The sequence below is a fragment of the Equus caballus genome, chromosome 25 (genome assembly GCF_041296265.1).
Source record: "Equus caballus isolate H_3958 breed thoroughbred chromosome 25, TB-T2T, whole genome shotgun sequence".
Taxonomy (NCBI): Eukaryota; Metazoa; Chordata; class Mammalia; order Perissodactyla; family Equidae; genus Equus; species Equus caballus.
In genome coordinates this window covers 38,246,981-38,271,883 of record NC_091708.1, presented here as the reverse complement: position 1 = coordinate 38,271,883, position 24,903 = coordinate 38,246,981, and the positions used below count along the sequence as shown (strand labels likewise).

Below are 24,903 nucleotides of genomic sequence, written 5' to 3'. Positions count from 1 at the left end.
AAATGGCCTTGTACGGCCCACCTGAGACACGGGGTGGCCATCCAGGCCTGGAGAGGGGAGCCTTGCCCGGGCAGGCCCTGCAGAGCACTGGCACTGCTGGTGTCCCAGGGGTGGGAAGGGTCAGTAACAGGAGGGGGAATGTGCATTTGGTTTTGTCCTTCAAAATGTCAACGGCTCTCAACAACAGCATTCATAAGTACGTATCAGTTTAGGTAAGAGAGAACACCTCCTTAAAATAAAAGACTTTTATTCGCACTTCACAGACGCCCGTGTGATCCTGCATGACCAAAAAGAACAAATTTTCCCATGAAATCTCCCCCACGGGCCCTGGGACAGGACCCACGGCCGGCTTCGCGCAATGCGCTTGGCCATGATGGATCTTTCTGGCTCCAGACTCCACTGAGGTGCTGAGCATGAGGGACATGCTGATACTTTCAGATTAGCGATTTTCTCTTAAAAGCTTGAGATGGGCTCAATTACCCTCTTGTGGAAATCGTCAAAGCTGCGCTCACAAGGGCCACTTTGAGCAGGAAGCTGATTACCGGTGGCTGGTGGGGAGAGCCACCCCCCTGCAGCCCCGGCTCGGCCCCGGCCGGGCAGCGGGAGACCCAGGATCCACTTGCCCTGCTCCGAGCTTGCTCGTTGTGGCAGCAAATGGCGTCGGGAACTTCGAAACTTTCCTTTGTATATTACATTAATCCATATAAGAAAATCTCTTTTAATGAGGAGTGATGTAGTTACAAACTCTCCAGAGCCATAATTAGAGCAAACTAATTGAAGTTGTGTTTTGACACACTTTCCAAATTCACGGGTGCTGCGTGACATATTCACAACACTGCCGCCGCACAGCCATGGCGACGGCAAAATCATTAGGCTAATAACACTTATTTGCATTCTTATCATGCCGGCAGCTCTCCCTTAAACACTGTTCTTACTATTGCTCGTGTACTGTAAGTTTCCACTGAAAGATATTAACAGTAATTATTAGTACTTCAGTGGAATTTTAATGTTAAAGAATAACAACGTGCATTAACAGACGTTGAATGCCAATTCCCTTTCTTAACCACCGTCGGAAGGTTTGGGGGTTCTTCCTGGGTCCCCATCCCACAACCCGAGAGTGACGAGTCACCGATTCAGCTTCATTTGACTGTGGGATCCGAGTTAGGGTTTCTGAACTATTCTGTTTCAAACGTTTGATGAGAAAAATCTTCCTTTTTTTTTAAGTACGTTAAAATGAAGTAGTTGAGAAATTTTTTCCAAGCAGTTAAAAAAAAAAAATCAACAATTTACAACAGGGCCTTTGGAAATAATACTAATGAATCCCAGGAGGACGTGCTTTCCCTGCTCTGTCGCCACCCTCCCGGTGATTAAAGACAGACCTGGAAGAACCAGAATGTGAGAAAGGCCAGTGGGGGTGGGGCGGGCCTGGTCTGTCAAGATGGGGGCCCTGTTTGCCACCAACGAGGCCAATTTTTTGGATGCTTAACTCAGACACTCACACACAGAGAGGAAGTCTCGACAGTTCTAAATAATGGTTATTAATGACTCCTTCCTCTGAAGTGACAAATTACTCCTGAAATTTAGAGTCGGAGAGGTATGAAGAGTGAATGGAACATGACAGGCAATGCCAGTGAACACAGAGCTCCTCTATGGTGGGAGACGGGCGGGGCCCCGGAAACCAGGTCAAGGGCCCTCCTCTCTGGGCATTCGGAGCCCTCTCTCCTCCAAGGGTCTCCCAGCAGCTCACGTCAGGGACCAAGGGCAGTAAAAACGATTCTTGTCCCACCTCCCGTGGAAAGTGGAAGATGCTAGGCACACTGTGACGGGAGGCAGACCAACTCCGGGCCCTCCCTCTCCCCAGGTATGTCACCAACGGGGCCCTACCAAGGGCTCCTCAGTGGAAACCTGGGGTTAGGCTAGACCGTCACTCAGATTCTGAGCTTCTATAAATATCTTGGGATCAAGAAAACAACGACCATATCATTTTCCATTCATAATCCTAGAGAAAAATGAGGGCAAAGGACGGCACTGCCTTCACTAAAGATGTGCGCTTGTGTTGAATTTCAAACTATTCAGACGTCCATTTCAGGATGGATGTCTGGTTTCAGCCCAGGAGGACTTAAGTGAGAGAAGAAAATGCTTCCTTAGAAAAACACCAAAGACTACACTCCTTTCAAGCTGGGGGGTTTTCGGGTTCTTAAGTCATCCTCCTTGTACTAATGTGCTATTTTTCAAGTCCCTGATTACTTAAGAAAAGAAAAAAACAGGAAACTAACTTTCATAGCTGCAGCAACACTCCAAATCGCAGTATTTATTCACTACATTTAAGTTTTATTACACTTGAACTCAGCGATGCCAAAACGCCTCACGCCCGTATAAAAGAAATGAAGAAAAAACCCAAGTCTGGGACCGAGGGCACCAGGCTTCCATTCCAGATGATCTAGTCTAATCTTATAAACTGAAATATTTAAAGAGTCTCTAAACCTCGCTGACCTTGCTTTTAAAAACAAGGAACATATGGGCACGGCTAGCTTTTCATCTTCTTCCAGCCTACTAAAATATCCGCTTCTCCAAAATTCAAGAGTCCTGAGGCTGCCAAACTCAGATTCATAAAAGGATCCGTGCGTGACACAGGCGGGCGGGGAAGGGTCTGGACCAGGAACAACCAACCCTGACAAAGAACCCAAGGCCACATTCTTCTCCTTCTTGCCCGACCAATCTCCAAGGCTGTGGAAAACAATTTGTTTAGCAAAATAAAGCCAGGACTAATAAGGAGGTGGAATGTCGGCTGGGATCTGGAATAGCTCACGGCTGTGTGGGGTCCCCTGAGAGGCCATGGCTACGTGGGCTGCAGGAGACACTGAGGTAGAGGGTCCTAGAATTCACGAAGCCCTGAGGCTCCTCGAAGGCAGCGAGGACTCGATGGCAGGAGCTAGCCTCCAATCCTGGCTCCTCTAAAGCCTGCCTTTAAGTCCATCGTCATCCCTCCAAGCTCAGTTTCCTCATTTCTTTTTTGTTTTTTTTTTTTTGAGGAAGATTAGCCCTGAGCTAACTGCTGCCATTCCTCCTCTTTTTTTTGCTGAGGAAGACTGGCCCTGAGCTAACATCCATGCCTGTCTTCCTCTACTTTATATGTGGGATGCCTGCCACAGCAGGGCTTGCCAAGCGGTGCCACGTCTGCACCCCAGATCTGGACCAGAGAACCCCGGGCCGCCGAAATGGAACGTGGGCACTTAACCACTGCGCCACCAGGCCGGCCCCAAGTTTCCTCATTTCTTAAATCGAGGACACTGTTATTCACCTCACCATATGGTTATAAAGATGAAAACAATAGAGAGTGTTTACACACTGCCTGGCACAGATGCTTAAAAAATTGTAGCTGAAATAATAATGATGATGATGAAAATTGTATTTATTCTAATAATTATTATTACTAATATTACTATTCAACTGGAAACAAAACATCTGCTGCTCAAGAAGGGTATTCGAGTTGAATGCTCCCCTACCTATGGGCAAAAACCCCATCCAAAGAATTCGAAAGGCCTTTTAAAAGTTACTGCAAGCAAAGGATTTCATTAAATATCCAAATTAATAATTGAAACCTTGCTTTGAAATAGAACAGGGTGGGGGTGGGGTGCAGTGAAATACCGGGAAATTTCGCTTGTTCAACACCCATTTTCACTTTGTTTGGCAGCTGGATTTACACCAAGAGACCCAGGTGAAATATTCTGTGGAGCTCCCTGCAAATAGACTGTCAGCCTCCACTCTGATAAAAGGTAAAATATCCTCCTCTAAATGGTCTGGTTCACAAAACCGACCCTAAAGTGAACTGATAAATCTGTTCTGACACACGGAAAACTATTTTCATAATCCTGAAAAAGGCCTTTCTCCAAACCCCGGAGCTTAAACCAGCCTCACAAAGAGGCTTGTACCCTTGAGAGCCTGGCGGAGGAGGAAATCACTTCACATTTATAACCCTGCTTTCCGGGACAACGGCATGAGGAGCGCACGGCACCATTGCAACCACCGAGAAAAATCAGACAGTCATGGAATCATGAAAATTACAGAGATAACACATTCACAAGCAGCAAATGCCTTGGCAAAACCTCACGCGGGAGAGGGAAAGCCAAGGAGGCCGGCTCAGAGGTGGACGCTCATTGACTAACCGTCAATTCTTCATTAAATGGAAGCTCTGACTTCCCAAGAAGCCGTATTAAAAATTAATACCAAAAAGTGTGTTGCCAGCCTACACTCATCATTCATGTATAACAACACCAAACTGCATTCCAGTGGAATTTTGCCTTCGAAGTTACTCTGACACCAAAACTAAGTTTGATGCTGTGACAGAAGCAGTCACAGCTCTGGGGCATGAGGATTTTAAAGACCCCTTACTCTGTAGGTCTCCATCACACCGCTCTCTTAATCACCAGAATAAATCAAGCTGCTGGTAACCCTACCTAATCGCAGGCTTTGAAGCCATTGAGGGGAGCTGTGACGCTGGGACCCTCTTGGGTATGGCCTCCACATGTTTCCCTCAGTCATTACCTACAACTCAAGTGGCCTGGACCCCAGCCAACATTCGCACGTCTCCCCAGAAGAGTGGGAATGCAGCCTGCTCCAGCGGCTTCCGACCGGAGGGGCCTGTGGACGACAATGAGCTCCCGACCCACACGTGCACGCTCTGCGAAGTCCTGATCTCCCAGCTGCTGGTCAGGAGCCTGGAGAAGCTGCATGTGAAGAGAGCTAGAACAGCTGGGGGGCTGCACCCCAACCAGCAACCCCTCGGGGCCCAGGCTCAGCACCCCAGTGAAATGCTGCACAACCAGTGATCCTGTGACCACAAGCATCAGGGCACAGGGATAGTGTGCACGCCAAAGGTGACTCACCTGCTTGGGGTCAAATCCTAGCTCTGACACTTAGGAGCTGTGTGAACTTGGGGAAGGAATTTAGCTTCCTTGATCTCAGTTTCCTCATCATAAGACGGAGGTGAAAACAGCACCCAACTCACAGAGCTGTTATCAGGATTAAAGGAGTTGTTATTTGTTAAGCACTTGGAACAGGGCCTGACACCTAGTAAATGCAATACGTGTCTCGGATAGATGGATGGAAGAAGAGATGGATAAATATATGCTACCTGGTTCGATGGATCTAAACCAGCTCATTTTACACATTCAAAAAATATTTTTTTAGTGCCTACCATATGCCCGGCCCCTGGAGTTCAAAGGTCCCTACCATTCCGAGGCCACATATTTTTCACTGAACACTTACTGTGAGTATCGAACGAGATGACATAGTTGAAAGTACTTGCTAAATTTCCATACATAGTGATGTGATATTATCATCCTTATTTCTGTGTGACTAGCCTTTTCTGAGGCTTTAAAGGAGAAAAAAAAGAAACATGAGCATCCCGGTCATCAATAAGTGGCAAATGTAGTCATAAGACCAAACATAAACACAGGCAGCAACGAGAGGGAAACGTGAAATGCCAAAGCGTACAGGGCAGGCACCTGGAGGTGAGGATCGGGGAAGACGACACGGGCCCGGCTTTCTAGAAGAGGCGAGGGCTACACCAGGTCTGGAGGGTGGACAGGACCAAGCCTCGGCGTTCTAGAGTCCAGTCTGCCTCTTTCAGGAGGGCAGCTGGCATGAGGTAAGGCACACAGCAATGGCCACAGCGGAGATGCTTCTGGAATGAGGACCATGTGCTCAGGAGCCAAGAGGAGACTCGTCTGATTAACGGGAGAGGATGGGGGAGACATGTCAGATAACAGGAAGCCAGTGAAAGTTCCAGACAGGAAGAAAGAACACGTGCCTGTCTGAAAACCCCAATGGGATGGCAGGCAGCCTAGGACTTGAAAGTTCCAGGCAAAGAATGTAAACGTGGGCTATTTAAACGAAATAATGAGCCCCCTGAAGCCCCACCTCTAATCTAACTTCGAATTGGTGTTCAGGTCCTACCCCTCCAGGGGGTTCTTCTCTGAGACACCCCTGGCTGTCGGTACTTTCGGCTGGAGTGGGTGGACGGTACCGCTAGCAGAGCGAGGCTAATTCAAATGCACAGTGCCAACGCTTGTGCTCCTTGGGCAAAACCCCCACAAATCTGCATTACAGTTTTCATCTTACAAGGAGTGTGTCACATCAAGGAAGGTTATGAAAACGTGTGTCCCATCTTCAGATGGATGCAGTTTTCGTGTGAAGGAAAAAGAAGTCTAATTATTCCTAATAAAGCCACAGTTACGCCCGGACACTCTGCAGAGGCATGGGATCTGAAGGCCCACTGGAACGGCAAGACCCAAGCCCTCCTCTAATGGGGCCAGGGCCGAGGGCTCCCCTGGGGTCGGGTACCCCAAAACGTCTCTTGCTGCTATGGAAGCGGAGCTCAAAATCCCAGTTATAAGCTGTTTACTATTAGGGGAAAGATATGATTGGACTCAGCCGTCGGCCCTGTCTGCTAGCCTTACCTTGGTGCAGGACACACATGACCCTTCTCACAAATGATGACCTTAGAGTAAACAACAGCTTTCAACTCAAATAAATCCCCTCCAATCCTCTGGGCTGAGCCTTCTCCAACTAACCCTGTAATCGAGGAGAAGCAGCCGGGCCTCCGCACATGCAGTCCCTCCACTCCAAGCCTTCCGCCGCTCAGACAAACACCTCGAAGGGAGAAGGAAGACTCGGCCTCCCCAGTCTGGGCCATTCTGGCCTCTCCTTCAAGTCCTGCAACAACAGGCAGGTGACAGCTGTCACCTGTGGTGCAGAGACCGTCTTACAATTGAACACGGACAGAAGGCAGCCGCCAGCTTAGTCAACAGGATCCAGCCGGCGAGCAAAGCTTCTGTTTCCGATGCTGGCTTCTTCTGCGGTTGATCAAGCAGCAGAGTTGATCCCACCCACGTCCACGGGAAGGCGGGGTCAGGGAGGCCAGGACGGAGCGCAGCGGCTCATGGGCTGTTGACAATGGATGTGATGGTGGATGAGCCCGGGCCGCGTGGCAGGAATTCTAGATCACCGCGGCGTGATTTTTTCTCTCCTTTGGGACGAGCCATTAACCTTTGAGATGACAGCCCTGGGATCGGAGCGACGGAACGATTTTTGAGGTCAACCACGATCTATGTTCTCAAAACCTGACATCGACATGCAAAAGTTGTGACTGAATCCTGGTGTCCCTAAGAGGAAGACTAAATGCGTGTGACAGATCTTCTGCAATCAAAATGCCCCATTTCCCAGAGTATCTGTCACAGATTGATAACATCCACGCAAAAAGTTAAGTACAATTATGTCTGTCACTAAGAAACATACTTCGGAACCTGTGACTGACAACTTGCTGGAAGCTGACAAATCCCCGGAAGATTCTAGAACAACTCAGGGCAGCACCACACACCTTATAAGGGAAGCTCGGCCACCTGACTCCAGGGAGAGGCTCGGCGGGGGGCTGCCCCTCGTGGGCAGAGGCTGTGGGGCAGGACTCGGCAGCTGGGAAAGGAGCCATGCGCTCTGTGGCTCTGGGAGGGAAGGTGACGCTCCCTCCCAGGGGAGGGGCAGTGTCGGTGACGGGCCACAGGACGCGCCCATGGCCGGAGGCCTGTGGGGAGCAGAGTTCAGGCAGCGGCGTCTCCTTCAGGACCACAGCACACTGGACTCAGCACCCCAGGCTGCCGGGAAGGGCAGCGTCGAGCTCCTGGAACCACAGGTTCTGCATTTTCTAGGACAGCCCTAGACCAACGTGCACAAAGACACAAAACGTCCTGGAAATTCCAGCACTCCGGACCACTTACTTCAGATGGGCTCTGAAAGGGAAACAAAACGCTTGCCACTCAGCTCTGGCATGCCAAGGCTGGGACGGAGTCACGGTGTCAGCACAGCCGAGCGCCCTCTGCGCCCTCCACCCCAGGGAGGGGGCCACAGCAGGCGCCCCGCAGTCATCCTCCTTCCCTCACACTGGCACTGCTGGGCCGTAATTCGGAGGACACTGAGGAAGCACTGAAAGCTGTGTGAGGCCCTCGGTGACAAACGTCACTGCTCTGCACCCTCCCCACCCACTGGCGCTTCCCAGAGGCGCCCTTGGCAAGATCTAATACGCAGGTCTGCTGACTCTGAATTTCTGAGGGCGGGCGCCAGGAACACGATGCATTTCTTCAGTCAGGACTGAGACGAAACGCTGAAGGTGTGAAGACTCCAAATGATGTTTGCTTTCCGCCAGCAGCTGGGGGCACACGACCTCTCCTGTCAGCTTCTTCAATGCAACAAGATTTTTACCTTCGAGAAGTTTCCTTTATTAACTTTTTAAGTGTGAAGCCCAAATCTACCCCTTGTCACTTCAGTCCACCTGACGCAATCGTGCCTTCTGGGGCTTCCAACAACCCATCCCAGCTGGAAACAATGCGATTCTCCCTTCTACATACTGACCGTCTAAACACCTGAAGCAGCTGCCGTGTCTCGACCCAGGTGAAAACGGGGCGATTCCTCATACTCAAATTCAATGCTTGATTTGGGTAACTTTTACAAGGTGGCACGAGGCAGTGGAGGTGAACTCTCGATGTACCTGACAGGTGTGGGACACCATCCCGTGGGATGTGCCCCGCTGTGCACGCCAGGCTGCATTCCACACAACCCAGGCTCCTTCGTGCCCAGCCGAGTCATTTCACACAAACCACTGCTAAGCCAGGGCCCCTCAATCTGGCTCTTGTGCAATTGATTTTTTGACTCTTGGCGGGCCCTGTCCATTTTCGCCCATCACCTTTCGTCTCCTGGTTCCAGCAGGGTGTTCTGGCTGTGGAGATGCAGAGTATTGATTCTGTCATTCAGCACATCAGCTCTCCCTAATGGCTCTGTGTCATCTGCAAATTTGATAAGCATGCCTCTGATGTCTTCATTAAGCCACTAGTTTTACTGCTCGGCAAGCCGGGGGGCAGCAGTCCGCCAAGGGCCCCTCCCCGGCCGACACAAGCATTCATTCATCCACACTCTGGGGCGACTGGTGCTGCATCAGCTGTGAACCCGCCTGCCTTCCAGAGCTTCTCTGAACCTTGGTCCAGGCAGCAGCAGAACCCCTTCTTCCAGTAGAGTCATATGTGAGACCCGGGCTGTGAGAGAGGAGTGGGGCTGCTCTGGTCCACGGGGGAAGTGCTTCCTCCACCTGCACCCTGCCCAGGCAGCAGCACGGAAGAGTCAGAAAAGCCTGGATCCATGGCCTCTGTCGTCTGCTTAGATGCACCGGGCTGACCCGCAGAGCCGAGGCCAGCCCAGAAGGGAGATGTGGAGCTGGAACCCGACCGCAACCCCATCCTGCTGATCAACCTGCGTGAAGTGGGTGGGCAGAGGAGGGAGCAGCACGAGCGCCCAGGCAAAACAGAGGCTCCCAGCCCCCGGCCGAAGCGGCCCTTTGCTCAGAAAATGTGGAGGACCGTGTCCAGAGCTGTACGTGTGGGAGGGAAAGACTCAGGGAACCAGGAGGAGGGGCTCTGCCAAGACGTCCTGCCTTTTGCCATGAACTTCACTGAACACTGTGTCCAGTTCACTGGATCCAGCCAAGGGGCATCCTTGTCTCTCTGGGACCCACCCATCCTGAAATGACAACCCCACATCTGGCCCCAAGAGGAGCACTATCTGAAACGACAGAAGGAAACAGGCAGGAAGTGTTGTGTCTGGGGCGGTCCCTGCCCCTGGAAAGAGAAAGCTGTTCAGCTGGGACCATGAGGTCCACGGGTGCTGACCCATCGTCTCTGAAAAGGTCCACCGGCCGCCCCTTTTGTCTGAGACATGCTGGGGATAACAGCTCTCCAAAGACGGCAGGGAATTCTTGGAAAGATGAGTGATGACATAAGAAAAGGAGGCAGAGCACCTGTTCTCAGCTTTTGAGACGAGAGCTCAAGAAGGCAACAAGGTCTGCTGCGGCCCCTGCCTCCTTCCCTTCCGGCGCCCCCAGGGCGGCGCTGGGAGCCCGGCCGCCGCCCACTCTCGGGAGCCGCCGCCGTCCTCCCGCCGCCGCCCAGAGCGGTCAGTAGAGGGCGCTGCGTCACCGCCCTGACTCCGGCCGGGCTCAGCGAGCGGTCCCCGCGTCCACACAAAGGCCGGCTGGGAGGAGGAATTCTTGCGCTTGCGGTTTAATATTACATGAGAAGGAGGCAGCCGAACACAAACTTGCTCTTACATGATATGATACCACCTATGTAAAAAGTACACGGAAAAATGACGTGAAGGAACTATAACCAGAGGTTCTGAGCCTTTGCTCACCGGAAATGGGATTTCTGCTTTTTCATTATTTTCTATACTGTCAATTTTCCACCACCTTGTATTACTCTCAGAGTCAGAAAAAGACCCGAGGAGCGCTCAGGGACTGAGGAGCTGTCTGAAGGAGGTGTGAGGGGGCTGCAGCACGGGGTCCTCGTCTGTTGGAGAAGCGTCTCTTGTAAAAGTCAATACCTGCCTGGGTCTGCGCTGAGCGCTGGGAGGCAACAGGCTCTGGACACGGCCCTGCCCTCAGGGAGTTCACGACATGACCACAACACAAAGTGAAGGCATGACTGCCGAGAAGCGCTCAGGCCCAGGCACAGGGCGGTCAGGGAAGGCTTCCTGGGAGAGGCGGCATCTAAGGCAGGGGATGCGAGACACACCCGGCGCACAGGTGCCAACACGAGCAAAGGCACAGAGGCACAAAACAGGAAGGGAAGAAGAGGCTACCACTTCAGCTTACAGTCTGAGGCTTGGGGACGGGAGAGAGAAGAGCAGAAGTCACGGGAGCGGAGCTGGAGGCCTCACCCTGCAGACCCCACAGCGGGCACTCCCAGGGCTCACCACCGGAGAGAAAGCTGTCAGCCTCCTCTGCTGGACAGAGTACAGAGCCTCGAGGGATAAAGTGACGTGCTCGTCATTTCATATGGCGAATTTGAATCCGCATTTCATTTTTTTTTTAAATCAAAGATATTGGATAGGAAAATAATACAAAAACCAAAGACACAATAAGCCCCTGATGAATTAGCAGGTTCCCACTGGGGGGCGTGCCACCTGTAAGTTACCGCACAGTGACAGAGGACTGGGGACAGACAGGTGGTTTTTACTCGGAAAAGTCTTCATGTAACATTCAATTATCCAACAGCATGGTGGCGGACTTAACTCAGCCAAATTAGAATACATTTTATATTGACTATTTTGACATTTGTTTTATTTGGCAAGTAAAACAAAACTGATCCAATTTCCTTGCAGCCATTGTAAACTATAAACTGTACAACAAGAGGCAATAAAATATATAAGCCTGATAAACACGCTGTTCTGATGACTACCTCCAGGGCTGCCTGGCTCCCCACAGCCTGTGCTTGGGTCCTCTCACTTCAGCTGCTAGTGACGCTGCTCTCATGCTGACCAGCAAGCTTCTGGGGAGACCACCCTTCCTATTTACCTAGGAGAATCAGTGCTCTTCCTTTATCCAACAGAAAGTTAAAACCTGCCCTGAGGTGGTGCCCATTTCTAGGTCCTTCCAGAGCGAATGATGCCAACAGGGAGCAGGTGTATGTACTGCAGAGGCGATGGGCCTGAAACGACCCCCAGTGCAGGGGATGGGCCTGAAACAACCCCCAGTGCAGGGGATGGGCCTGAGAGGACCCCCAGCTCAGGGGATGGGCCTGAGAGGACCCCCAGCCCAGGGGATGGGCCTGAGATGACCCCCAGCGCAGGGGATGGGCCTGAGATGACCCCCAGCTCAGGGGATGGGCCTGAGATGACCCCCAGCATAGGGGATGGGCCTGAGATGACCCCCAGCGCAGGGGATGGGCCTGAGATGACCCCCAGCGCAGGGGATGGGCCTGAGATGACCCCCAGCTCAGGGGATGGGCCTGAGATGACCCCTAGCACAGATGATGGGCCTGAGATAACCTCCAGCACAGGGAATGGACCTGAGACAACCCCCAGCACAGGGGATGTGCCTGAGAGGACCCCACACACAGGGGATGGACCTGAGATGACCCCTAGCACAGGGGATGGGCTTGAGATGACCCAAGCACAGTGACAGTGAGGGCAGCTGTGACAGGGCCCTGGGTAGTGAGAAAGGAATGAGAAGTGCTGCCTGGAGCCGTGCTCGCCTCGCGCTTCTAACCCCCTGACACTCACCCGCTGGCTCACCCTGCACCTCTGGGCAGCCATTAGCTCTTCCTATTTTTTCCTACCAAAGTGGAACTGAAAACTGCTCCTAAGGTTTCAGGCAACTCCAAGGATGGTTAAGTGACAGTTTCACAGGAGAAAGACCAGACTGTCTTTGGGGGGGATGTCCCGAAGGACAGAGTCCTCTGAGCTGCTGGCTCTCGACAGCTGCATTCTTCAGAAGGAGGCAGACGCTCAGCCCGATGAACAGAGCGAGAGCCACGGCTATATGGCCATCTCCTTGCCCCTCCCGAGGGCAGGGCGGGGCTGTGAGGTCAGCAGGACAAGCCCACCACTGACTGCTGGCCGCCTTGTCCTGCTCCTGACAGGTTTTGTTCACCTCTGTTCGCCCACATGGAAGCTTTTGCATCCGTTCTCATGTACATTACATCAATCCCCAAATGACGCTGCCTCACCAGTTCTCAGCTGTTTTATTTACTTTGGTAATCCTTTTCTCAAACTTCATCCATCATCGCTGTTTGTTCCTTGTCCTCCAATAATTTACTACTAGTGATGCAGAGGTTTCTTATCCGACAGAATTCTCTTACCATCTGCTTCTTGCAGAACATGCAGAAGACCACGGCCACCTCTATTAGGACTGAAACCGGCTGCTGAGTGGCCAGTTTGCTCTCCCAAGTTTCTTTGTGGAAACGATTATTAAAACTAACAGCCCCTGAAGAACACCTCGCTGTTCTCCCACCCAAACTACTCAATTCTTAGTGTGTAGCTCATCGGGAAGAGAAACAATATGAAAATGAGCATAATTAATTACCAGCCCTCCTGGGTTTCAAACGGGTGGCTGGCCAAGGCGGAGAAGGACTCCCACCTTCTTACGGCCCCTGTTCCCAACCACATGGCTGCAAAGCTTGTGTCTGTGTGCAGCTATCAGCTCTTTAGGAGAGCAAGCCCATTTAAAGTCGCATATTCTGCTATTTTAGGAGCCTGCAGAATATGTACAAAATAGAACAGAGAATGGCCTTTACATTCATGTAATGCACAGATTTCTAACTGGATTTTAAACATCTCCTCTAAAGGTATATTTCTTCTGCAATTTTTCAGCTATCTTCTGTGCTATTTCAGCAGAAACGAAGTGGAGGTGTTCTCAAACGTTCTGCAGGGGGACCCCAGACCACATGACTGTGACGTGCAGAGCGGCATGAGCCGCCACTGACAAGGCCTCACCTGGGAAGGTTGGGGGCCGGGGTGGATGCTGCTGATGACTGGGAAGGCGTCGTGGGTTGAGATGAGTCATGATTTCTTGGTACTCTGCCCATTCGATACCAGATCCCCATGCTGTTCAGTTCCCTTGGGGAGAAAAGAGAAATCTTCATGGCGCTGTTCGGCACAAAGCGTTTACCTGAGCAACAAAGCAACAGTTCATTCAAAAGAATCATGGCCTCCAGCGCCAGGGAGTCACGGCTCGCCCTCGAGGATGGCTTCCGTCGCCTCCCTGTGCGCTCTGGGTGTCACAGAGCAGAGCCTACCGTGAGGGCAGCTGTCCCCCCGAGGCAGGCCTTTACGACACGGCCATCGTCCTCACCACCCCAGAGCTCGCTCCCTTAGTTCTCAGTCTTCAAAATGCTTCTTAGTGGCCGCTTCATTGTAGGTGTTTACGTGACAACCCACTTCGAGTCCTATGTATGGTTAGGGTGAGACAGATGGAGCAATGGGCTGACACAGAGGCCTGGTTTTTTGGGTTTTTTTTAAAGATTGGCACCTAAACTAACATCTGTTGCCAATCTTCCTCTTTTTTTTTTTATTCTTCTCCCCAAAGCCTCCAGGTACACAGTTGTATATTCTAGTTGTGAGTGCCTCTGGTTGTGCTACGTGGGATGTCGCCTCAGAATGGCCTGATGAGCGGTGCCATGTCCGTGCCCAGGACCCAAACCGGCGAAACCCTGGGCTGCTGAAGTGCAGTGTGAGAACTTAACCACTTGGCCACAGGGCCGGCCCCCAAGCCTGGTTTGTAACGCCCACGAGAATCAGCCCCACCCAGCTCTATGACACGCCCCCACTTCTGGACAAAGCTCCTTACTGCCGGATGTCACCTGCAGTTGGCCTCATGCTCAGGGTCAGTTTGGGAGATATCTTCAAACGACAAGGCATGTGCCCCACAAACCACCGTGACTCAGAGGGATCACAGAAGGGCCTGACAGATGCCACATGGGGTTTCCTGTTACTGGATGTGCACGCCCATCGCAGCCCGGCCGCACCCCCACGGCCACGAGTGCTCATGAGACAGGTCTGTTCTCAGGAATTGTAAGGGCATGAGTTTAGCCATATCTCAACTGCCCTACAGAACTGCATCTTGGGATGCGGAGGAACATCATCTCTTCAAAAACGGAGACCAGATTTACTCAGTGGACACTTCTAGCAGCTTCCCAGTACATTCAGGAACTATTCTAACCCACAATCGCGTCTTCTTAGATGCCTGCTTCCAATCGGCCGCACTGATTTCCCCACATCTCAGTCACGGTCCCGCAGCCAGGCCTGGGCAGAGCTGTTCCCAATCAGGAGGCTTCTCTCCCCGGCTCACAACCCCGACCCTTGCAAAGTAACGTGTGGAATTGTGCCTGATTTTAAGAAAAAGTGACTTAGAGTTCTGAACACTGAATTTTCTTTCCTTCCTTAAAAATGACACGGAAATTGTCTTCCTCTAGAAAAGAACTGTTGCCCCAAGATGAAACAAAAGTGTACTTCAGCAATCTTTTAAAATGATACAAAAGAAAGAAGATTCTCGTTTTGATTATCAAAACATATACGGTAAGAATCTATGCTTTAGAACTGTTTAAATTGGTTAAAAATTAAATCTTTTAAAGTAGTATAGTTTGTAATTAAAAATACACATAGTAACTGAAATTAGACTTTAAAAGCTCATTATTAAATTGTTGGCTTCTACTATTTGTATGTAAATGGCTGTTTCTAAGGCACCTGAAGTATGGTTATTCTCTTAACTATCTCCTACTCCTATAATCCTGTTTATGCAATTAGTTTAAACCATGTTGCAAAACAGGATTTTTGAGCGTTTAGGAAGGGAATGATAACAGAGTCCTTCTTAAGGACCACAAAATCTTGAGACAGCTTTCAGATTCCACAGCTGAAGACTCCGCACAGACCATGTGCACCAAGAGGAGCATCACCTCTATTTTTGTGACACCTGCCCCATGCATGGTTGGAGCAAACACCGCAGCTCTTGTCTGTTGCCCAGACTGCGTCTAGTATACGGGGAAAGGCCCTGGATTTCAAAGTCAGGAGGAGGTCTGGGCGCAAATGAACGAGAACCATAACAGCACAACCCAGATCCAGGAGGAAGAACTCACCTGTGGGGACCCACGGGGACGGGCGAGATGCCTGCACAGCCGGCCAGAGAGAGGCACATAGCCAAGGGGGCCAAAAACCAGCGACCACATTGATTCACTGGAAAGACTCGAATTTCAGGAGACTGAGCACAACGAACATCTATTATCATTTGGACATCGGCATCTATTCACCCCTGCCTTCCAACTTTTTACCACCTCTTCATATTTGGGGGGCAGCTACCCCCTCATTCTTAGTCCCTGAGTTCCAATGGAGCTGACTCCACTTCCGGCTCAGGCCTGAGAGAGAGAATGACATTTTCCAGGTAGCAGTGATGGGTTCAGGGTGCATATGACCCCAGTGAGATCAGTCAAGACCAACGAGACTGAATTCTAGAACTTCTGTTTGAATTATCAAGAACGTGGAGTTGCTCTTCGCCTCAGGTCTTGAACCTGGAGGAAAAGGAGGCGAACCCACTGCACCACCACTCCTCCACTCTAGGGAAGAACACGTCTAAGAATGGGGTCCACCCCAAGGAATCAGAGCAAAGAGGAGAGAGGGAGAAACTAGACCCTAGTGACGTCCTCCGAACGCCTACTTCCAGCCACACCTGAAGCCAACCTGCCCCCTGAACTCTGCTGTTATGTCAGTCAACAAATTCCTCCTTTTGCTTAAACCAGTCTGGGTTGGGTTTTGCATCACTTACAATCAAAAGAATCTGGAGTGAAATCCTGAGATTCCTTGTACTTAGCGTTTACGAAACAGCTACAGAGCCAGACCCATGCCCTGTAGTGAGGCTACTGGGCGAACAGGACACAACAGGCCCAGCCCTCAGCTTCTCAGGGAAGACAACATCAGCCCAAAGAACTGGACACGGAATTATCACGTGGTCATGCAACATTCACATTTCTCCCCTACTCAGAACCCTCCAACAGCTTTCCAGAGCACCCGGATTAAAATCCAAACCACCACCATGTCCCACAAGGTCCTGCCAACCGCTGGCCTCATCCCCGACTCCTCGCTCGCCCGCTCTAGCCACCCGGGGCTGCTTTCTGCCCCAGCGTGCCTCGCCCATCCCCGCGTTACACCTGCTCTTCTGCCTAGAAGGTTCTGCCTTCGCATCTCTGCATGGCTGGCTTCTTCCAGACATTCAGGTCTCTGCTCACACGTCGCCTTCTGGACCCCCCAACTCATCATCGTGTGTCATTTCCGTCACCAGCTGAAATGGCCTCCCTCACTCGTTTGTTTGCTGCTCGTCTCCCCCTTTCAGAACACCAAGTCCGTGAGAGCAGACTCTCTGCCGCATCCATCACCATATCCAGGGTCTTTGGCCCAGTGGTGCAAAATGGGTGCCCCTAAAACTTTAGTGGGGTGAATAAACAGGACAGAGAGTTGAGGCCTGGTGGTCACAAAGGGGAGAACACCTTTGCTTTCAGGCACCTGGAAAGGCCCCAGAGGAGGCTGAGGGTGAATACTGAGGAGGATGAGGGGAAAGAAAGGCCCCTGGATGGAGCAAGCGGCATGAACAAAGGCCTGGAGGTCAACAGCTTGGCGTTTTGGACTGGCTGTAGCATAAGCAGGAAGGGGAGCAATGAGAGCCAAGGCTAGAGAGGCTGACGAGAGGCAGGTGGCCAGAGCCTGGTGGGTCACACAGGAGGTCCCTGGGCTTCATCCCCGGGGGCGACCTGAGCACTCTCTGCAGAGAGAAGAGATGAGATCTGTGTTGTTAAGACTTACCCGATAAACGTGTACTGAGGTGGGGCCTGCTTGGTCCGGCCCATGATCCGAATGTCACAAATTGCAGCTTCGGTTGAATCCCGTGGAATAAATTTAATGCACAGCCTCTTCTTTCTAAAAGCCACTTCCTCTGAAGGAAAGGACAAGAAAAGGTATGAGTCTTCCAGAGATGCCAGCATCTCTATTCTGAACACCGCGTCTCCTGTCACGTTCCCTTCCTGGCAGCAGAAGTGACCGGTCATCCAAGTCACCCAACAGAAGGACAGGGCTCTGCCCCTCCTGCCCTCCACAGGGCTGCAGTGGACAGGCTGTGACTGCAGAGTGGACGCCAGTCACCCTGCTCAGCATTCAGGACCTGACCCCAGACACCCCCTGCCGAGAAGGGGCTCCCAAGGTACACACACCTCTGCAAGGAGAAGCAGCTTGGAATTCACACATGGGGCCGGGCTTCTAAAAGCCACAACCACATCTGCTCACCACTGAAGCCAGCAGGTACATACACACGGACACCCTGAGGATTAAGACATTTTACCACATGGACTTTTTTCTTTCTTACTTTTTATTATAGAAACTTCAAAGATTCCCCAAAGCAGGGAGAACAGTAAAATGAATCCCCGTGTTCCCATCATCCAGTTTCAACACTGTCAACAGTGGACAAGCTGGTTTCATGTCTTCCCCACCCCAGCCCCCTTTAGTTTTGCAGGAGAATCTAAAACGAATCCCTATCACCATGTCATGTCACCCATTAATATCTCAGTGGGCATCCACGGCAAATAATTTTTTTTTTAATATGAGCATCATGCCATTATCATTCCTAACAAAATGAACGATTCCTTAATATCATCCAATAGATAGTCTAAATGCAAGTTTTCTCCATTATCTCAAAAATGTCATTTAACTGTTGGTTTGTCTGGATCAAGATGCAAACAATTCTATGCACTCAACTTGGCTGGGTAGGTCTCTCGAGCCTCTTTTGTTCTGTAACAACCTCTCCACCCTCCCTTTTTCTTTTGGGCACCGGCAGGTTGGAGAAAGTGGGTCACTCCCTGTACTTCCTGTAAACGGCTCGATAAGATTCAGGTTAGATTCTCTAGGCAAGAACACGTCACAGGTGGTGCACGTACGTCCTACGGCGTCACATCACAGAGTCGAGCTGTGCCAGCCTCGGTGGGTTCCGGTGGTGTCGGCCTGGTGCCTCGGTTATAAAGTCCACGAAACTGTTTTTGGAGCAGAGTCCTCATCTCCTGAGGACGGTTGCCTAGATCCATAATTTCATTAAAATGGTGGTTTTCTGAATCTGTCATTCCTTCTGCATGTATTGGCTGGAATTCTTCTGTATAAAAAGCAACTTTTCTTCTTCGTCTACTTAGTCTCCTTGAAATACACTTTGTAGAGGAAAGGAAAGATAAACACGTGATTCACTTATTTATCAAGTCTTAGAGTAATAAGTCGGTGCCCTAGCAGCCGCCAGTGGTGACCGACCAGGTGTTTTTTGGTTTCTTCATTTGTCGTTTTTAAACACGAATTTCAATCAACTGCAGCCACTCAGTACATGAGTCGGGTGGGTCTGTGTTGAAGTCTCAATTCTGCCATTTTCCGGCACTACGACCTTAGGCAAGTGACTTGATTTCTCTGAGCCGCAGTTTATTATCTGTAAAAGCGGGTTAATGAAACCCCACCCCATAGGGACATTGGGTGCATGAAAGGTGGTAACACGGATGCTTCACTCAGCCCAGCGCCTGGCACACAGTAAATGCTCAATAAAGAACAGCCACGAATGTTCTTATCACCGTTATCACAAGTAAGCCTCCAGCACACAATTTATGTCCGTGTTTGGCCATGATTTTCAAGACCTTTCAGTTCTTTGGCAGGAAATAAGCACATCCGAATCAGGGAGCAGAATGAGGAGGGAAGGGCATTCCTGGTGCTAGTATCGATTTTACCAGGGGGCGGGGGGAGAGGTTAGAATCAGCGGTGGTGTTTTGTTGCCGTGATTTGGGGGAGGCTGGCTGTCTTGTAAAGAGCCAGATGGAAACTTTGGGGGTTCCTTTCCCAGGCGAGGAAACTGAGGGTTAGATCAGATCTATAAGCTGTGAGCAACAATGTCCTCAATCCACACCCCAAACATTGTACCCAACAAGGCAGGGATGGCGTCCTGGGAGAAAACAGCCACTGCAACCCTGCGCCTTCAAAAGCTATTAGGTGATAAGACCCGGCCTTTGAAAGTGCGAAGTGAGACCTTGCCTCAAAGCAAACGCAAGTGCAGGTCTTTTCCGTGCGTCTGCCAGGCTGCTCTTTGCTCCATTCCTCCATCTACAGCAAACTCGGGGTAAGAGATGGAGCCACTAATTACACACGCTTAAACAGGCCTAATTTTAAGTAAACATATTACACAGAGTCAACAGAAATGTGTTCAGTCATGCAAATGAACACGGAGAAAGGACACAGCACGTTACTAAAATGGTCTTCCAGTTTTTAAGTACTATATGGATTGCAACAAACTACATTTCCCATTAATTACAGGAGTCTCATCTTTTTGGCTGACTTGATAAAATCAGGGCTTTAAATGCACTCAAAGTGCATAGAGCTGACTATGGGTTTGTCTGGTCAGCTCAGGCTCACCTGTCCCTGGTGTAAGGGCTCCAGGAAATGACAGTAGGACCTGAAATGAACAGGCTACCCTAATCCACCCTCCTTGTGTGATAAGATGTTGGAGATGCCAGGACCCAACCTCAGAATGTCCCCAGGGCAACAACCCCCAGTCACGGGAGAGGATCACCGTGGCCCCACAGCAGCCAGACCACGGACCCAGACAGACTCCTGTCTTAACTGCTTCAACAAATTGAGAGGAAAACGCAGAATGGGCAATCCCTTGGGGCTCTAGAGTCTATCAATATAAAGACATTATAAGTCAATTAGTCGTCAAAAACAAACACCAAGGCAAACTGTGAAACTAAGAAAAACATGGGGGAAAGTGGGAAATTAATATAAGTCTACAAGGCAATTTTAGTGCTTAGCAGAGAAGTCACACAAGAATAAGCAAAAGTAGCAAACACCTGTGAAGATGTTCAGTCTTGCTAGTAAACGATGAAGTGAAAATTAAACAAAATTGAATAGTAAAACAAAATAAAAATTTTAAACCCTATGTTGGCAGGGCTGTGGAACTCAGGGACAAGTGTACATCATGAGTGGCACTGTGGGCTGGTATTTCTGGAAGTTCATTTGGCAACAGAGAGTTATCTTTATTGATCCCATCCTCTGAGCAAGCTACCTTAGGTGAATCAAAGATGAATTAAACACAGGCTTTGTCCTCAAAGAAAGAGAGAAAGACATGAGGAAAACATATCAAAGGCTACAATACAAGCTAAAAGCAACATGATGAGGTGGGTTATATTCCCCCCATTTTACAGATGAGGGAACTGAGGCCCAGGAGGGTGAAGTCATTTGCCCCAAGTCCCACAGTTTCAGGTGGCAGAACCAGACTCAATATTAGGCGAGTTTGACTCCAGAGCCCACGTTCTTCCCACTATGCCGAACCATAGTTTGTCCTAATGGAGGAAAGATGGGAACTCAGAGGCAGAACTGATCACTCCCTTTGGCTTGCCACCGCTGTAACTTGCAGGTGCTTACTTCCCTTCTTCCCTTCCATAGATGTGTGCTGGGCCAGGGGTGATGAAAAGCAGTAAAGAATGCAGACAGGGCCCCTGACCTCCAACTGATTACAGCCCTATCTAATTATGTAGTAAGGCAATTCCTTGTTTGTAGGTCCAAGTCCTCCACTAGACTGAGCTTCTTGAGGAAAAGGCCAGTATCTTATTCATCTTTCCATCTCAAAGCCTGCAGTGCCTACACTAGGCATTCATCAATCTTAGCTGACTGTGGAGAATGGAGAGAGCCGGCTTCAAACTGGTATCTAGGGATCAGGGACTGTTTCATGTGCGTGGAAGAACTGAAGCTCACCCTTGAAAGATACGGGGTGTAGACATTCAGAGTTGAGGGAAAGGGTATCTCAGGGAGGAAAACAAGAAAGCAAGTTCGTAGAGGCAGAAAAGACAGGAGCGTGAAGGGGGCGCAGTCGTAGCTTGGTTTGGGTAAAGTATCGGGTGCATGAAGATGAGGAATACATTTGCAGACGAAGGTTGTGGGCAGCCCACAGAGGAGCTATGACCCAGGAGCCTCAAGTACTTGGACCTTATCACAAGGAAACCACTCACAATCTACACACACTCAAACTGACCTACAGATTCAATGCTATTCCTATCAAAATCCCAGCTGGCTTCTTGGCACGAGCTGACTCATCCTCAAATTCACATGGAAATTCAAGGAACTCGGAAAAGCCAAAATAACCTTTAAAAAGAAGAATAAAGTTGGAGGACTCATACTTTCTGGTTTTAAAACTTGCTACAAAGCTAGACTGTGTCAAGACTGTGTAGTACTGGCATAAGGAAGGACATACAGATCAACGCAAGAGAGCTCAGGGTCCAGAAGAAACCCTCACATCACAGTCAGATGATTTTCAACAAGGATGCTGAGACAATTCAGTGGGGGACAGAAGAATCTTTTCAACAAACGTTGCTGAGAAAACTGGATATTCACATGCAAAAGAATAAAGTTGGACCCGTCTCACACCACATACAAAAAATTAACTCAAAATGGATCAAAGACATAAATGTAAGGAGCTAAAACTATAAAACTCTTAGAGGAAAACACAGGCATAAATTTCCGTGACCCTGGATTAGGCAATGGTTTCTTAGGTATGACACCAAAAGCACAAGCAACAATAGTAGAACAGATGAATAAAATTCCATCAAAATAAAAAACTTCTGTGTTTCAAAGGACATTACCAAGAAAATGAAATTTCTCACAGAATGGGAGAAAATGTTTGCAAATCATATAAATGATAAAGGATTTACATGTATTCTAGATGCATAATATATCTACAATATATTAAAACATTCTCACAACTCAATAATAAAAAGATAACCCAATTTACAATGGGCAAAGGACCGATTTATCATTGGTCCTTTAGACATTTCTCCAGAGAAGAAATACAAGTGAACAATAAGCAGAGGAAAAGATATTCAGCATCATTAGCCATCAGGGAAATGCAAATCCAAACCACAATGAAACACCACTTCACACCCACCAACACGGCTAGAATGAAAAAAGAATGACAATAACAACTGTTGGTGAAGATGTGGAGAAACTAGAACCTTCAGACGCTGCTGGTGGGGATGTAAAATGGTGCTGCTCCTTTGAAAAGGGGTTTGGCAGCTCCTCAACATGTTAAATACAGAGTTACCATATGACCCAGCAATTCCACGCCTAGGTATATACCCAAGAGCAGTGACAACATATGTCCACACAAAAACTTGTACATGAATGTCCACAACAGCATTATTCATAATAGCCCAAAGAAGAAACAACCCAAACATCCACCAATTGAATGGATATGCAAAATGTGGTATATCCATATAATGGAATATTATTTGGTAACAAAAAGGAAATGAAGTACTGATATCAGCTGCAACATGGACCTGCTATGAAATTGTTATACGAAGTGAAAGAAGGCAGTCACAAAGGACCATATACTGTATGACTTGACTTATATGAAATGTCCAGAATAGGCAGATCTATACAGAAAGTAGATTAGCGGTTACCTAGGGCTGGCAGGGGGTGGGGAGGCGAGGGTTGGGGAGAAATGGAGAGTGATTGCTAATGGGTATGGGGTTTTTCTTTTGGTGGTGATAAAATGCTCTAAAATTGATTGTGGTAATGGTTGCACAACTCTGGGAATAGACTAAAAACCATTCAACTGTACGCTTTAAATGGATAAATTGTATGGTATGTGAATTATATCTCAATAAAGCTGTCACCAAAAAAACCCTATACATAAATATATAAAATCTGTCTATAAAAGGTGCTTAAACATATGCTCTTACAGAGTGGCACCGTGGTTAAAAGTGTGGCTGGAGTCAGACTGGCATGTGGACTCCAGTTGCCCCCCCACTTCTTTATGTGCGACCCCGGATAAGTTCTTTAATCCCCAAGTACCTACTGTGCCTCATTTCTCTCATATGTGAAATGGGTATAACGATACCCATTTCCAAATAGGGGTCTTCTGAAGATTAAATGAGATCAAGCACATAAAGCGTTTATCACCAGGGGTGGCATACAGTAAATACAGGCTAAATATCAGCTATTACAATTAGAAGCTAACACATATAATAACCAGGAAGTTAAAGCAGCCCCACGTCCAAAAGTGAGAAGACTATTAAGAAAATAAAAGTATGCTACACAATGGACTCCACTGTTTCATTAAAATAACAGCTATGTGGGGTCTCTGTAGCTACGGAAAGTCTGGTCTACATGAAATGCTAGAAGGAAAACAGCAAAAAATAGCGAGTTCAAAAGGGGGCTAACTATGGAAAAACAATGTAGGACAAAGAATGTATGATAAAGAATGAGATACAGAATTTCATAAATGAATCGTGTGTCATAAAGACAGGATTCCCAGTATTTGTTTTTTATTTACAGCGTCATTGTTGTAGATATCCTAAAGTTGGTAACAAGTCATTAAAAATGAAAACAAGTTAGAGTACATCAAAATGAGAAGGCTCAAATATCCAGGGGTTTTCCAGCACTATTTAATAGCTGCCGTGCATGACAGGAACCTCAAAGCCCTCCGGGATCCCAAAGAAGCTTCCAACTCTTCAGCCATTCGCTTCCACTCGGTATCGCTCAGCGGGCAGAGCAGTCGCTCCCGTTTGAATCCTGGGCACCCAGCTTGCAGGCTGTCTGGTTCTGGCGTTTCTTGTTCACTCCGAGAGCCAGAAATGGGACAACATTGCACTTGTACTGCCTGGGCGTCTTCTGATTGTTTTCCTTTTGCTTCTGGGTCTTGTCCAAGCTTGGCTTCAGCAACACCAGAGGACGGACTCAGGATGGACTATAACCAGTGTCACTCGTTCCATTCCCTCGTGAGTCGATTCAGCAGGGAGCATCCTGCTAGGAGAAAAGGACATTCTGCCCATTTACATGTCGCTGCCCAGAACGCTGCAAACTCCTTGGAGAACCAAGTCAGGCATATGTCTCAAAAGCAGCAGGGTTTATTCATGGGCACGCGGTAAGGCCTCCTAAAATGTTTCCAAAGAAAAATGCACATAAAAAATATCTACAAATGTACCTGGAGGAAGAAAACGCTCGCTGCGATGAGTGGTACTAAAAGGTGACTCACGTGTGTCCACCGTCTCCTGAATGGGGATGAAGCCTACAGGCAGAGTGTCCTTGGTGTCAATGAGCTTCATATCCACTAACACGTTCCCTAAATGACTCTTGGGAAGAAAGAAAAGAGATACAGACTATTAATCTGAACACGCCTGTGGTGGGTTTGCCATTTTGGCTTCAAGATGCATATTTAACACAATGACTCTCACAGCTTTACGACAGCAGGTTAATTAGAGTAGGTGCCACTTAATGTTCCCCAGCGGTTACAAAGAGACTCCGGTGGCCCCCGGGAAGGAGTTTCATCTGCGGAACCTCAAAACCTATTCACTCAGACGTGGGCCTTGGTTAGCCAGACAAGCAAGTGAGGAGATGCGTGAGACATACAGAGCCCAGCAGAGGGCAGCTGTGCACACGCGTCCCGGGACCAGCTGCCACTCAGCCCTGATGGAGCATCAGCTCTGGGGTCAGTAGGTTTTAGGAAGAGCAAATTCCTAGAGCAGTCGCTGGAGG

The 24,903-nt window shown here is 49.2% G+C and overlaps 1 protein-coding gene across 10 annotated transcripts in view; it reads right to left on the bottom strand.

The window, feature by feature from the left end:
- Positions 1-24,903, bottom strand: part of MVB12B (multivesicular body subunit 12B) — a 188,894-nt gene that overhangs the window by 93,007 nt on the left and 70,984 nt on the right. For 9 of the 10 annotated variants that reach the window (XM_023628891.2, XM_070251263.1, XM_070251260.1 and 6 more), the window contains exons 4-6: positions 24,404-24,500; positions 17,167-17,296; positions 13,315-13,437 (exon numbers count right to left, since the gene is read on the bottom strand). In XM_023628891.2, the coding sequence (XP_023484659.1) occupies positions 13,315-13,437; positions 17,167-17,296; positions 24,404-24,500 (350 nt within the window). The remainder of the gene's footprint in view (positions 1-13,314; positions 13,438-17,166; positions 17,297-24,403; positions 24,501-24,903) is intronic. The other variant, XM_070251264.1, reaches the window with a different exon arrangement.